General features: G+C 33.0%; 1 protein-coding gene and 1 long non-coding RNA gene across 3 annotated transcripts; one reads left to right on the top strand and one right to left on the bottom strand.

The window, feature by feature from the left end:
- Window positions 1–225: 225 nt before the first annotated feature.
- On the bottom strand, window positions 226–6,098 carry LOC140759594 (probable beta-1,3-galactosyltransferase 2). The gene is made up of 11 exons (XM_073096196.1): window positions 5,746–6,098; window positions 5,006–5,102; window positions 4,755–4,819; window positions 4,449–4,660; window positions 4,292–4,355; window positions 3,028–3,100; window positions 2,754–2,874; window positions 1,731–1,818; window positions 1,521–1,646; window positions 1,229–1,338; window positions 226–710 (listed from the first exon to the last, which is right to left on the bottom strand). The coding sequence occupies exons 1-11, from the start codon at window positions 5,865–5,867 to the stop codon at window positions 556–558; spliced, it is 1,233 nt and encodes a 410-aa protein (XP_072952297.1). The 5' UTR covers window positions 5,868–6,098; the 3' UTR covers window positions 226–555.
- Window positions 6,099–9,872: 3,774 nt separating this feature from the next.
- Window positions 9,873–14,380, top strand: LOC140759505 (uncharacterized). Of its 2 annotated transcripts, XR_012104240.1 has the most exons (4): window positions 9,873–10,037; window positions 10,142–10,223; window positions 13,414–13,474; window positions 14,255–14,380. It is a non-coding gene; the product is annotated as an uncharacterized lncRNA (long non-coding RNA). The 2 variants fall into 2 exon arrangements; XR_012104239.1 differs by having other exon boundaries at window positions 9,873–10,223.
- Window positions 14,381–15,522: the final 1,142 nt, after the last annotated feature.

Genomic DNA, 15,522 nt, shown 5'->3' with positions numbered 1-15,522 from the left:
ATACAATATGGTTGTATCAATAGGGCAGTCCCCAGTGAAATAAAATAATAAGATTGTGATTGGGAAATCTCCAATATTTGACATCAGACCTAAGAACATTATAGATCCATTGTCACATACCCCATTCACATATGTTTTATCATTACTTTTGTCAACAATCATCTATTGAGAAGTGCTACTAAAACAACTATGTCTAGTTGAGGGCCAGATTTCTTCACAAAGAGATAGTAAAAGATCTTGTAGATAATTAGCACTTATTGTAACATTAGTTGTCATCAAGACAACAGTAACAATACAAAATGGGCACTAGTGCTTTGAAAAGAATGCTGGGGGGAAAACAGACTCTCCCTCTCCATCTCTCTACATCTCTTCTCCTTTTGGCTTGCAGGGATCTATATTTTCCAACAGAAAATGGAGGACCCCAAGCTGAGGAGAGAAAGAAAAAAAAACACAAAGTAATCCTCTTCTATATCACTTTTACTGTGCACCATGCGCATGTTGATATAGGTACAATTGACCAGCTCAAGAGTGCTTCTTATTGCTTTTGAAGGACTCTTAGCTAGAAGAGTGGACTCCCCACAGAGCATTTTCACCTTCGCCGCAGCGCTGATGGACTTCCCTGATCCTTTCAGCCGACTTGCAAATGCCACTGCAGCTCCAATCAAACGAAGCAACACAGACGTTGCCTGCCTGAGCTTTCCACTCACAATCTGTGGATGATTTTAAAATTTAGTTTCCGTCTACTAATAAATTGAGCAGGTTACAATTTGTAGCAATGGCATGTTGCAGTTTGATGCAAGCATTTCATATGAGAGAAAATAAAAGGAGGTCTGAAGATCTTAACAGCTCAAAGGAGGTCCAAAAGAAAATAATGACAGCACTAAGTAGCAGCTTCGAATGAGATAGTGCATTATCATGTACAAGAAGAGCATGTTGAGGAAGATATCTCTTAGTGAATATTATTTCCAAGTTATTGCAAGGTGAAGAAAGTGCTGGATCATATTAGAGAAATCAGATGAAGACTACGATTGTTAAAATCTGTCTCATCAGTTTCAAATCTCCACAAACAGTATTGAACAAAGATAGAACTGCACAACTAGCTTGGCAACAAAATGTTGTAAACTAGAATACATTTATGGTAAAATAACTCCAAATTAGAACGATAGGTATATAAGAAAAGACGGAAGATAAATATGAACTCTGATTACCAAAAGAAAAAAAACCTTACCAGGTGGAGTACCACAACAAAGTCTTCGATCATCAATATGTTCTACATCTAATCCAATAAACCAAGCTCCCAGTGATACATCCTCGTTAGCATACCTGTGGAGGACGTGCCTGACAAGGATAACAAATGCTTCTATCAGAATTCAGAAGTCTACTTCTATCACAGTAGCCAAGTAATCTCTCACTAATTGAAATCATTCCCATCATTAAAAAGATACGACATGTCAACGGAATGCATGGACCAAAAAGAAACAAAGCAGTAATTAAAAAATCTATGTCAAAAATTGGCTTACTGGTTGATCGATATGTATGTAGCCAAGTCTTTTGAAATAGCATATATCTGACCAGTAGCATGGCGGAAGTACTTGTTTCCAGCCTCTCCAAATTTCCAATACTCAGGCTCATGATATCTCACCCCTCTGACCAATAAAAATGACTAGTTAAGACTAGGGTATTAGAGCAGCATATCTATTACATATATCATCTTTTATGCAACTACTTACTTCTGAGCCAAGACTGGACCTGATTTCATGCATCCAATATAAACACGAGGCTTTGACTGGTGCCTAGCCAAGGTCGCTCTAAGAGTAGCTGCAACAGTTTTTGAAGCAGAGGGTTCAGTATCACCATATGGAACTTTCTGTAATTGCTTATTAGCTACTTCATAGTATTCAAAACTTTCACTTATATGTGAACATATTTAACATCCAAACAAAAGTTATATCATTTCTCCAAAAAAAGGGCAATGATATTCAGACAGCCTTTTATAAAACCTCTAAATTCAAGAAGTTGTAAACAAAATAATTGAAATTTATTGGTACCAACAAAGTATGTACTATGTTATGTATACCCTTGAATGGAATAAGTGAATAACTGAATAAGTTGATACTTATTGTATAATCTCTGGATAAGATATCATTAACAAATTTAGCAAATATATTTCTCATGGATGTGACATTATAACTTATCAACTTATCGTATGAACTGCATCATGGAGAATATCAGTAGCCATTGGCATGGAGTGGCATGCCTTCCATGCCAAATAACATGTGCCCCTTTGCCACATCATCCTGATATAGGTTGGACATGTGGAGTATCAAGATACGTCCCCCATATCAATGTAGGTAATTTATTGGCACAATACCTATTAATCCATGCTGCCAACACTGATGGATTAATCAATAAGGCCAACGATTACAATCTTATATAAGTAAATTATAAATGCTCATGAATGTAGAGGAAAATGAATCAATTACAGATTCATATGAGGATATCAAATGATAAATTAACTGCAACTTCTAAAAACTATTATATCTCTAGCTTGAAGAGATATAGCTTCAAAAATCTACATGTTCCTTTAGTTTTCAATCACAATTTTTTATGTTGCTAGTCTATAGTAAACAGCAAATAGCTGCGCTTGAAAAGTTTATCATATTACACTGCTAGCAATCCAAATATGATTGACCAACCTGACTGTAGAACATGTCAATTCGAATAGAAAAACACATCAGGTTAAGGTGCCGCACCTATATTTACATGTACATCATCATCGACTTTGATGTAGAAATCAGCGTCCCACATAGATACAGCGGTAGCAAAATATATTTTTGTCTTGGCTGATAATTCAAGGTATCCTTCAACATGATCCTGAAAGATGCAGCGAGATAACAAAATAAGATTCTAATAATCTTCAAACCACCTTAAGTTCCACTAGATAAGCAAGTCTTAATTGCACAATAATGACTATTTAACAGAATTGCTGACAGTAGGCATGTACAGAGAATTGGAAAGAAACTTTACCAGCATCATGAAGTCCCCATGTTTCCGATCTTCTGCTGCAATTGCCCTGTCCAATATTCCACCTGATGTAGCACTACATGGAAGTGGAACACATCAAGCAATTAGATTTGACATCTTAAAATTATAAAAATGTATAATCTAAAGTTCTAAGCACTGTCTTGAAGTAGAGAAGATAACAAACAAAATATAAAGTGCAAAACGATATGACATGGTTGTGTTCAAGAAGAAATATTAAATTATTAATCCCCAACAAGATATTGTTTTATATTTGGTAAAAGATCTTCTCCAAAATGTTTTGTTGCCTTTAAATCACATAATCAGACAGCTATAACTGATTGTGCCTTAACAAGAAGCAAATCTAAACTGCAGATTGGCTTATCGAAATTTAAACTACTAAACCTGGACATCTGATGCTCATTTGTTTTGTAGATAGTCATAATTCATGGTAAGTAACTGCCCATACATTTGTTGCATTAAGAATCTGAATACAAATATGAGGTTACTCCACTGTTGCAAATTATGAAGCATCCAGTATGAGGTCAAATTACATAGTCTAATATCAAGTCCCAGTTATTTTCTGGGAAAACTGTAGGCCATGTTTATATCACAAAAATTCAACTTCTGATCTCTTACAAATCTATGCAAGAGAAACACATGATAAGAGACAAATAGAGTGAGTGTGTGAGCACACGTGTGTGCATATGAAGTAGTGTAAGGAGAGATAGCAACCAAAATGATAAACCATAAGAACATTGCAAATGCATCAGTAGATTTGAAAAGCAGTCTACTTGTATGACATAAGTTGGAAAAAAGAAAGAGCTTAATGTGAGCAACCCCATGTAACCCAAAAATGACTTGATAAGAGTCCAAGAATCCAGGATGAGGAAGAAAAGAGGGAACAGTTCAGGGAAAAACTAATAAAAACAGTAGAAAGTTCCAGAATACGAGGAGGGCCAAAAAAAAAAAACAACCAAATAGATTGACTATGTTTAAGAGGTAATTACTAAGAAGTAACTGGTACTTGACATTTTTTCATTTATTGCAATTGCCTGAAGAACTAACAGAAAAATCTTGCCGATTGTTTGGTTGTGGAAGTTTGCTGCCTTAGGCTTTTATTACTTCAAAAAAAAAAATCTGTGGATGAATGGCATATTTTGCTTTATTCAATTATTCCCTTGCACATCGCCATATGAATTGTTTTTCTTAAAATCAGTTAGCTTCCAAGGAACTATGCAAAATCATGATTGTCGATATGTAAACAAACCTGTGACCAATGACAAATCGAATGATGATACCCTTCTCTTCCTCCATCTTCTTTCTTTTTTCACCTGCTTTCATTTATGTGTTATTGTTTGTCAAAAGATGATCCAATCAAAATAATACTGACAACCAAAAAAAAAAATGCAGCAAGTACTCTGTACCTTGAGGCATCCAAGTTGCACGAACTGAATCTCTTCGTTTGCGACTACTGAATGCGGTATTTATTCCTATAACCATAGAGTATCTTCGTTTTCCAATTGATTCAGTAGGCTTTACATTTTCTGACAATGGAGAACCACTGAGTGATGACTCCTGTGCAGCCCTTGCAGCTGCTAATTCCATTTCTAAGTTTGATATTGTTTTGTCTAGTGTCCTGCAGATAGAAAGATGGCGAATATATTACTTTTCTGAACCAACTAATTATTATAGATGTGTAATTTAGGGTAAACATTGCTTAGCAGACTTACTGTATAACATGATGGGTTCTTGAAACTTCCCCTATGACATCCTCAGGCTCTCTCTTTCCGCTTGTCTGACAACCAGAAGAAAGAAAAAGAATATGAATCATCAGCCATTAAATTTCAAGCATATTTTATGTAGACCACTTGATGCAAAGAATAAAATTAGCAAGATGAATATATCATGATTTATACCAAACTACTTATTCAAATGGCACAAACTTTGAACTAAAAATGCACATTTAGTGAAGTCTACATACACTTATTATGTTACAATCACCGGAAACCAGATTCAACTTCTCCCCTTCAGTTGCAGTCTTCCTGATAATCTCCTTTGCTTCAGGCAACGTCCACATCCTGCAAGCACGCCGCATTTAAGATTAATATGGCAACCAGTGCTCTTCTAGAAGAGAAAGATCACAAGCATAAATATCTACATCATACTTCTCAAGAGAAACAAGCTACAAGCTAATTCAACCCAGGCTAAACTAGAGTGTCAAAAGATCTTATTAAATTTACACAAAAATGGACACTCAGATCCAACTACTGTGTTTCGACATTCACTTCGGCAACCTTTAGTGCACCAGATCTTCCAAGCAATGGAAAATTTCTTATTGCACAATTTGCAAGCAAAGACTCAAAATTCTCTATTGTTGCAGGAAAAAAAAGAAGCAATTACAAATCTTCCATCTGTTTATACTCATCCAAACTATGAGTTAAGACTTTACTGATCCAGTAACCAAGACATGAACTAGCTTGTCAGAGAATCTAACTTTCTTTCCATAAATGGATCGAAATGATGGAAAAGATAATAAGTAAAATTGCATCGAAATGCAGCGAAGAGACAATCCGAGAACTCAATTCGTTCAAAATTGGAAACACCCAACTCGGCATACGGCCAGAATCACCCAATTAACATCACGAATTAGGAAAACAAACAAAAAGAAGCATGATCCGAAAGCAATAAAAGAATAGATTGCCCAAAAGAAACCAAAAGTACTTATTGGTGAAGAGAAGGCCCAAGCAGAAGCTCCCAAGGCAAAGCAAGAAAGTCCATTTCCTCGTCACCTCTCCCCCTCCCCCTCCCCCTCCCGCCGCCCCTCCTCTGCTCCGGAAGCTCATCGCCGCAATCTCTTATTCCTCCTCCTCAATCCACCGACAGAGGAGAAGCGAAACGACCCATTCCAATCTGCAATCCACGATGTGGGTCTTCTCCAATTCCTCTAAAATGACACGACTACGCTAGAGATCCAAAGAAGAAACAGGTAAAAAGACGCAATTTTTATATTTCTCCACCTCTCTCCCTCTCTCTCTCTCTCTCTCCCCGCCCCTCCGCTGCATTCAACGAACTTTGGTTGTATTGCTTTTGTAATTGATGTTAGAAGTTGGGAACATCTACAAGGATGGACGGGTGGGGTGGTGGGCTGGACGGCGTGAAATGACGAGAATGCCCCTGAACGGTGGTGGGTGGACCAAAGAGAGTAGTCAATTTTAACAAAGTGTCCAAAGAATGGAGATGGCCATGTGGACAAGGGGAGGATTCCAGCTCGGACTTGGAACCCAACCTCAAATCTAAGCACTTGATAGAAAAGCCAGCAGCCATGTGGGTTGGATTTGCGAGTCAAATCATTTTGTCTAATGATTGTCTACTTACGTCATCAGATCTACACAAAACTACGCTTACCAAATACCAATACATCAGACATGGGCTTGCATTTATTATTATTATAATTATTAACATGCTTTTTTTAAGGAGAAACTTACATTTCACACCCTAACTTTTTAATATTTATCACCACCTCATCCTAGACTTTATCACCATCAACTGATATAAAAAAGATGATTTAATTGACTAAAATATAAATTGATCTTCATATAATCCTAAATAATATAATTCAAATAAAAAGTACTGTAAAATCAATATTAATATAGATAATATAGTTTTACAAAGTTTTCTTGACTAATATATATATATATATATGTATGAAGATTTCTTCCTTGAGGTCTAAGAACAGAGAGAATAAAGAGAAAAGGAACATTAGCTATCACAGTAAGATGCACACCAAGCTCCATTAACAAACCCTTTGCAAATGAATAGGCATCAGAATAAGGTCTTCTCTTTAAAGGGGATTCTTTACTTGTAGCATGTTCAATATTAAACTTCTCTTGATGATTGAAACCATATATATTTATTACACCACCAACTTCCACCACCATTTGATGTGATCTTTAGATCCATCCCTTCTTCAAGCTATTTTCTGATCCTTTACAATTGACTTCAAAAATAGAATCTAGAGGCTAATTAAAATGAGAGCATGCATCCAAGATTCACAACCTATATAGATCCAGAAGGTTAATCTATTAAGTGTCAATTTTATGATTTAATTAAAAAATTAATCTATTATAATTATACCCTAACACTAATCACACTTGTTTAGGTTTGACATTACATCAAATAGGATGGGCTTGATCATCCCATACTATCTTTGTGCTTGAGAAGTCATAGAGCTAACAAGTCATGTTAAAAGAATAGAGAGGATCAGTGAAAGAGACTTTTTATTTTTAAAATTTTTATATTAAAATTTAAGCCGTTAGAGAATAAATAATTCTAATAATTTTATCTTTCGTATTCTAATACTCTCTCTTACATCTATTATTGTCCGGTCGAAGATGTGAATATTAAATTTATAAATTTTCCTTAATTAAATGAATGGATGTTTATACTAAACAATAGTCAAACTCAAGACATTTTGCTCTAACGCCGTACTGACTCACTAATTACTCTAAAAATTTATATTTACTGATAAAAATAATTTAAATCTTTTATACTCCGACAAAAGTTTATATCATTTGATGCATGTAATCTGTTTGGATCTATGAGACCAATTCAAAGTCTTATTCTAATTATAAACTTCTCAATTCCTATTTTATTCATCCATGAGCTCAATTCATACTAATTAGCAAGGAACTCAGCTAATATGCTCCCAGGGAATTAAAATAACAAGATGCATAATTAGTTTAATCCCAATGTCATTTGATGTTGTTTTATTATGTGTCCTCTTATTTAGGACCATGTCTTAAAAGAAGAGGTGTTGTACTTCATGGCATTGAATTATTTCTTGTACATATTTAATGCTTTACTTAATTACATCCAATTAGATTAGTTCCCCATTGTCCAAATCAAAGGGAAAAGTGCATATGACACCCTATACTTTATTAATTTTGTACCTTATAAGGTACTTTCTTTCCCCTAAGAGGAAAAAACACCTGTTTAACTAGCAGATCTCAACTCTTCACAATTTTTTTTAATTTAGTTTAATGAAAAATAATCTCCCCCTTGTCTAAATGTAGGATTATGTTACAAATAGAGAGAAAATAAACTTCAAATAACAAAATATTCTTTTTAATAATTCAATAGCTTATAGTTTATAAGAAATAATCTTCGCCCCTTAAAACCTTTATTTTTTTCGTATGAAAATCGTTCCAAATAAGTTAACCATTAAACATAATTATAGTAAAATGAATAATAAAATATATTTTTTATAATTGTATATATATCCTAGGATGATGAATAAAATTATTCCTCTCTAATAATCAGGTTAGATAATAAAACCAAAATGGCAATTCATCTCCACAAAGAAATTTCTTTTATATCTATATAGAGATTCAAACCTCTAATCTCACGTAATTTCATTATTTATGCGCATATATGTTAAAATACTTAATTTCTACGGGCTTTGATCGTTTTCATATGAATAATGTTATATTCATAAATAAATAAATATTCATATTCTTGTTATTATTATTATTTAGAGTTAAAAGAATGGTTCCTATGCAAAAACTATGAATTATTCTTAAAAAAGATGCACATACAAATATAAAAATTTAGATGGGCATAGATATGAATAATAAACTCTTGAGAGGGGGTGAAACATTATATATATATATATATATATATATATATATATATATATATATGAAAGATATGTGTCACATGAGAGAGTTGTATGAAGGTATTTAATATGAGGAAATGCCCACCTAATGTTATGATCTCAACATCCCAACGAACCCATCTCCCTCTTCCTCTTTCTCTACCACCAAACCTTTGCTTTCACTTCACATGCTCACATCTCAAAAGAAAGCTCACCCTAACCTCTCATGCATGCATGCCCTAATTACTCTTCTTCTCAAACAAACCAAATACTACACCCTTAAAAAGGTTTGCATGGATACCCATAAATGATTCAAAGTTTAACTTATAAATTATTAAAAGGTAACAGTCGGTTTTGAAGGATATGTATGCAAATCTAGTAAATACCTTTTCTTTCTCTTGAATTAGAAATAGGGGGTCGATTATTGAGAATTGCTATTTTTTTAGAAAAGTGAAAACTTAACGATATCTCGTCGAGTATTGTTTATATCCATTTTATTTTTTTCTATATGCGAATAATATGTGTGTATATATACAAGTCATGTCTAGTTTTATATTATCTATAAAATATTTTAAACATGTAGACATGTGGATGAATTTATTGATAAAGTGAAGACTACAAACTTTGTATTAAATACTCCATTCTATCTTCAGCTTAATATTAGTCTTTTACATATTTAAAACGCAAGCAAAGACTCAAAAAGTATTGAAACTTCTTAGAAAGATACAACATAAAATTAATTAATCAGCTCGCCAAGGCTCGATTAAGCTTGGCTTAGAAGTGATCCGACTTGATCAAGTTCGGTTAGACTCAAAAATAATAATATAATATAAAAAATATATATGATTAATATGAACTTTTAGATCAAGATATATTAGTTCTTATACCGTCACCAAACTTTTAGATCAAGTTCGATATATGCTTGCATTGATTCAGGCTTAAAATTGCTTATCATTTAAGCTCGAGTGGAATGAGGTTGGGTTGTTTAGGACCCCATACAAGCAACATGCAGACAATTTTGACCTTTACCTGGGTTGCTTTGGCCTCTCCTTTTTCACCTGTTTAATAAATAAAGTAGGCCATGTATCTATTCTTGCCTTGGAGGCCACTCAGCCAAGCTCAGACAAGTAATTGGAAAGCTATATATATATATATGTATGTATATGAGAATGAGAGAGAGTGAGAGAGATGGGAAGTCTGCAACTCCATGTGCATGGGGGAGTGGATTCACATGGTATGTGTCTGTCTTCCTCTTTGCTTCCTGCCGACTTTAATACAAGTTTTCAGGTGGGTGGATCACATTCAGAATCAGAATCACCATGGACTTTTGCAGCTTTTGCTGCATGGCTCTCCTTCAAAGGTAGAGTGGCTCTTTGCAGCCCTAGCTACCTGGAGGGATTTCTGGGAGTTTGGTTAGTTCTTATCTAATATTTGTTTACTAACTACAACAGTCTTAGATTGCAGATGATCTGCTCTCCTTGTTGTAGATTGTCCTACCTTTTGGAAGGCTGGGAAGTCCATCTCATTCATCTCTGTCAAGATCTAGGCATCCACTTCTCTCTTTCTCTCTCTTTTTCTTTTTTTATTTAAACAATAAAAGCTTAGATACTTTGTCTTGTTTATTTTGAGGCTAAGCTCCGAACTTAATTAGTTAGTATTAGTAAACTTAGTTAAATATGAGAAAGATAAACAGATATTTGGTTACTAAACTAGGTCAGGGGTCCCTAAACTCAAAGCAAACAAGACAAAGAATAAGATCAATTCTCGAATAAGTGTTCATCTTTGTTATTCCTAGTATTTATTCTAGGAATAATTATTCTTACGTTCAGTTGTATTATGGAATAAGAGTGTAATAGTTATCTTTGATGTGATATAAAGTGAAGGAAAAGATGAGAAAAATATGTTTTATTTTTCTATCAAATTATTATAAATACCTTTTAAACTTAATATAAAGTAGGTTGATGGGATAAGAGTAAATTAGTAATTGAATTACAGTACAGTATAAGATATAATTTTAATGAATAATATTTGATATCATAATATTCAACTGTTATTTGAAATAAAAAAAATATTCTTAAAATGAATAAGACTTAATGCACGGGTCTTACTGTATATACATCATCACCATTGAGCTCAAATTTTTAAGAGTTACTGACAAAATTTATTTTATTTTCATATTGTTAACAAAACTTTAGGTAACATAAACACAAAGAACACAAATTTTATCCTCCCAACCATATATGAAATCTATGTCGCAAGTACAAGAATCTAAGTTAACAAGCATTTAAATTAAACATCATTTGACACGCATAGTAACGCTTGTTTTTAAAAATTCTCACTTGAATCTATGTTCATAGTCGGTGACCTCTTCCCAATAAGATCACCACATAATTGTCCGTATTTGAGCCAGAATTTTATTTTATTTATTTATTTTTATTTACGTATTGTAATCGGTCTAGATTTTATGTATAAGTTTTCGTATAAATTATAAGATGTTTGATGAAAATTTTGAAGTAAAAGATGGATAAAATGTTCGAACGCGATTTCTTGGTCGAATATATTGAACCCTATTTTGCGGGCATTTAAACGAATGTATAGATCGAGATTTTCTGACCATTTTTATAAATATTTGAAGGACAATTTGAGTTATTTTTTGAGTAGCTATATAAGGATTTTAGACCTGTTTTTCGGGTTATAAGAACCTTCACTTTGAAGTTTTTTAAGATATCAAAATTACAACTTTAAGACTCTCAACGGAATATGCTGATCAGAGTATTTATCTATTTCATCTTCTTTAGATTTTAGAAAACTTAGTCTAAGATCACTGAGGTTACATCGCAAATTCCAGCAAGCAAGACTTTATAGATATAGCCATGGTTATGAAAAGTAATTTGTAAGTCAATCTTATAATTGCCATAGTTATTACTAATTGATTTGATCTTAAAAACGGTTCGCACTTCAATTACTCTGAGTTTAGAAGTTTTTTCACGTAAAATAAAAATAAAAATTGAGGTTCTAATTATTGGTAGATCCAATCTCTTGGAGGGTGTTATATCTTTTTCAATACTATTATTTAGTGACATCTAGCTAGAGAGACATGATTTTAGTACCAATAGAATTATTGCCCAAGAATATTTTTCTCCCAATTCTTTGTTAGTGTTGGCATAGTTTGGATAGTATCATACTAAGATAAGCATGTGGGGGGCGGCTAAACTTTTGGCCTTTTATGCAAACTTATTCTACTACAAGATAAAGTTCCTATTCTCTTACTAAGACCCAAGTTCCAAAGTATATGAAGTTATACGCCACTATTATTTTCCTTTCAATTGACATTGTCTGGTGATAACTTTTCCGGATAAATGCTTGGATATGCCTGATATCCCAGTAGCTATTCCTGCGTGTTTATTCACATATTGCATTGGTGAAGTTGGTGGACTTGAAACTAAGTCAAACACTTTAGGCTGTATTGGGCCTTGTAGACTTTGGACCAAGAATTTTATCTATAGATGATGAACATGTAGAGAGAAATAGATACACTTATAGTTGTTGAAAGATCTTTCACTTGGAGCTTTCAACTTTCTACCAATTGTGATGAATTATTAGACTTTGAGAACTAGTCAAACACCGACTACAACTTGCAGCACATCGGGCTGAGGTGAATTAGGTCGACGGAGAATATATTCTATTAAGAGTGATGAGAGTCGTATAGAGAGTTGTAAGTACTTCTTATTTCTAGAAACTATGTAATATATAAATTGATCTTGTTTAATTGAATCCGTGATTTTTTTTTCTCTCTCTCGATTGATCGAGAGATTTTCTCTGTTAAAAAATGTCTGTGATCATGTGTTTATCGTGTTTAATTTTTCTATTCTTTCTCGGTTTTGGGTTTTCCTATTATTAATTTTTCACTTACCGACTTGAGCTTTATTAATCTAATAGGATTCGAATTTAACCATTTGACTTTAATTTTCTATATCTTTTTTACCTAGTCAAACTAGGATTTCTATCACCTCTTCTCTGAAATTTTAACCAGTTTTTATCAAGAGAAATTGATTTTTAGATATTTATTTTTGATATTTTCTTTTGTTCCTCTTTCAATCGTGTGCTTTCTTTAATCAATGATGAGGATAATTGGATGAATCAATTAAAAGATTATATTGTTTAGTCCTTTTTTTCTCCAAATAGGATAATCTTATTATCTTTACTACTTTTTTGTTATCTTTCTAATGACTATTTTTGTAAGATATTTTTTTCAGAGAGATAAACTGAAAGTGAGAATGATGAGGATGGCGATATCAACCTTCTATGTTACCCACAATGCCTTTTTTTTTTAAGAAACTTATAAATTGCAAAAGGCAAATATAAAATTTATATTAGATATATTTGTAAGAACTGAAAAAATGTAATATGAACCTTCAAATGACCGATGGCGTCTCTCTCTCTCTTGCTCTTGTCGATCTCCCTTCGAGATGAAGAAGGCCGACTCGGGCAACTTGAGTCTCGCCTTCTTTCTTTAAGTTATTGGATTCAAATCTAAAGGACCCGAACCGATTCAGTTAACTTAAATGGATTGGGCTTTTTAGCCCATGGTTGGGTGGGCTGCGGGCCAACTACAGTCCAGCCCAACTAATTGAACTTGTTTTGGCCCAAATAGGTAATACTTTTATTTTTTTTTAAATTTTAAAATATTAATATTATTTAATTTAAAATCTTATTGTTATTATTTATTATTATAGGTGGTGATTTTTAGCACGTGGACTAGAGATTAGAGATTCCAATTGTTTTACCTAGACTCAGGTGAGCTCACATATTTATTTATATTATATTTTGTACCTTTTATCAGACCATGTAATTCGTTGTGTGCAAATTTATTTATTACATTTTCTGTGTGCATTTAATTATTATATTCAGTGCATCGCCATACTTCATGCAAATTACAAATTTTAATGGGAAAAAAATAAAACTAGTATTTGTATGACTTAGAGAATAGTCCTGGTATAAATCGCTTGCGACTTTCCGTGGTGACTCAAGTCTAATTGAAAGTCTAGGGGAAAGTTTTATTTTAGATCACTGTAGTAACTTTCTTAAGTGACTTTGACGAGGTTAGGAATTAGTCCTAGGATAGATCGAAAAACTTTCTGAGGTGACTCTAATCTCTCTCAACGGTTATGAAAAAGATAGGGTGTTATTACATAGGTGACACCTTCTGATTACCCCAACTAAATCAGTTACGAGGAAAAGATGCGAGCGTCATTTCGAGGTAACTTCTAATTGATGTGGATCCGTAGGGTATAGACCCAATTGAGATAAATGATATTATTATTATTGAGAAAATTTTAGTATGTTGAAACTGAGCATATTAGGAGTTATGACTTTCTGTTATTATTATTTCTATTATTATTATTATTATTATTATTATTATTTTAAGAACATGCTTAGTAGAATGGTCATTTTACATCACTGAATTTAGACTTTATTTAACACTATAAATTCTTGATTTATTTGGCTTTCAAATGGATTTCACTCACTGAGCTATAGTTGTTTGCTCATAGATTTTTTTCTTTTCTAATATTTCAGATAATGATCAACGTGGCGACTGAGCGAGATGCACCAAGACCTTACCTCCACTTAGGACTTACCCATATGCATTTCCGTTCCTTTGATCTTTTGTTTTAGACTATTCATTAATTCAATTTGTTTAGAGACATATTAATGATACGACATTAGTTATTTTCATTATGTTTAGTTTAAATTATATAAATTAATTTTTTTTTTATTTATTCTTATCATTGTGTACTCAAAAAGTATTAGTAAGGAATAACTAGCCAATCGATTGATGAAGCGAATCAATTTAAAGAAAAGAAAAATAAAACCTTTTGTATTTCTCTCTCTCTCTCTCTGATAATTTAGCTTCCAATTTTTTTTTCTTATTTGATAAAATTAAATATTTAGAAGATCATATATATAAATAAGTAGAATCTATGAAAAGCCTATAACAATAGAATTTGATTTATTAAAGGACTAATAAAACATGTATAAAGCTTGGTGAGTATTTCGAAGCTCAAAAGAAAGAATAGATTAAGTGGTATTAAATGGGTGCAAAGCCCAGCCACCTAATTCTCTCCTCTGGTGCAGTATAATGCTACAGTACGGCCAAGCAAGAACCCTAGAGGATGTAACACCTCTCGTGATCACATTAAATGGTTTCTATATGTTCTACCAGCATTTCATAAATAGTTAACATGCTACTAGACTCATCTCGCTATATTTTATATTGTCATGATAGTCATTTTAAAGCTAATTTCTATTTACTTTCGGCCCGCTAAGAGTCGTATGTTTTGTCTGGGATGCGCACGACGTTCAGGTGTGCTCCACAACCTACAATTATGCCAACATAGAAATAAAGATCCCACAGTAGTATAGTGTGTTGCAAATTAAAGGCCCCTACCAATATATAAGAGTAGCAAGATGAACAATGTCTCATTCTTCCTCTTTTTCCATATGCTCTGATGTTTTGTATGGCTTTGCAATAGTCGGTATCTTTTCATAGATTTAATGTGCTTAGACATTGTTTTTATGTGGGAAAAAGAAATATAGTTGGAAGGTTGTTAGGTTTGCTTTAATTCTTCAGTACTGTGAATTAATGTTCAAGATCCTGTCTCTTCTTGATGCATGTGACCTTCTTTTGTCACCCACTGTGGGATTAAGTTTAATTAATAGATCAAAGAAGAGTGCTTTCTGCAATATTTGTAAAATTATATGGCATGATTTTTAAATAGTAAAAATATAAGATATAAATTATAATTTTATTAAAAGACAAAGTTGTTATATGCAATTTTTTTTTC

This window comes from Typha angustifolia, chromosome 4 (assembly GCF_048772165.1).
Source record: "Typha angustifolia cultivar Huaian chromosome 4, ASM4877216v1, whole genome shotgun sequence".
Classification (NCBI taxonomy): domain Eukaryota; kingdom Viridiplantae; phylum Streptophyta; class Magnoliopsida; order Poales; family Typhaceae; genus Typha; species Typha angustifolia.
Note: the sequence above shows the minus strand (reverse complement) of the source record. Positions and strands in the feature narration are given on the sequence as shown.

Excerpts from the sequence above, each read along its gene's own strand:
- LOC140759594 (XM_073096196.1), bottom strand. The coding sequence starts at position 5,867 with ATGAGCTTCCGGAGCAGAGGAGGGGCGGCGGGAGGGGGAGGGGGAGGG. Across the intron at positions 3,101-4,291 it reads CGATTTGTCATTGGTCACAG|TGCTACATCAGGTGGAATAT; the intron begins GTTTGTTTACAT and ends ACTTCCATGTAG. Across the intron at positions 2,875-3,027 it reads ATGGGGACTTCATGATGCTG|GATCATGTTGAAGGATACCT; the intron begins GTAAAGTTTCTT and ends TGCATCTTTCAG.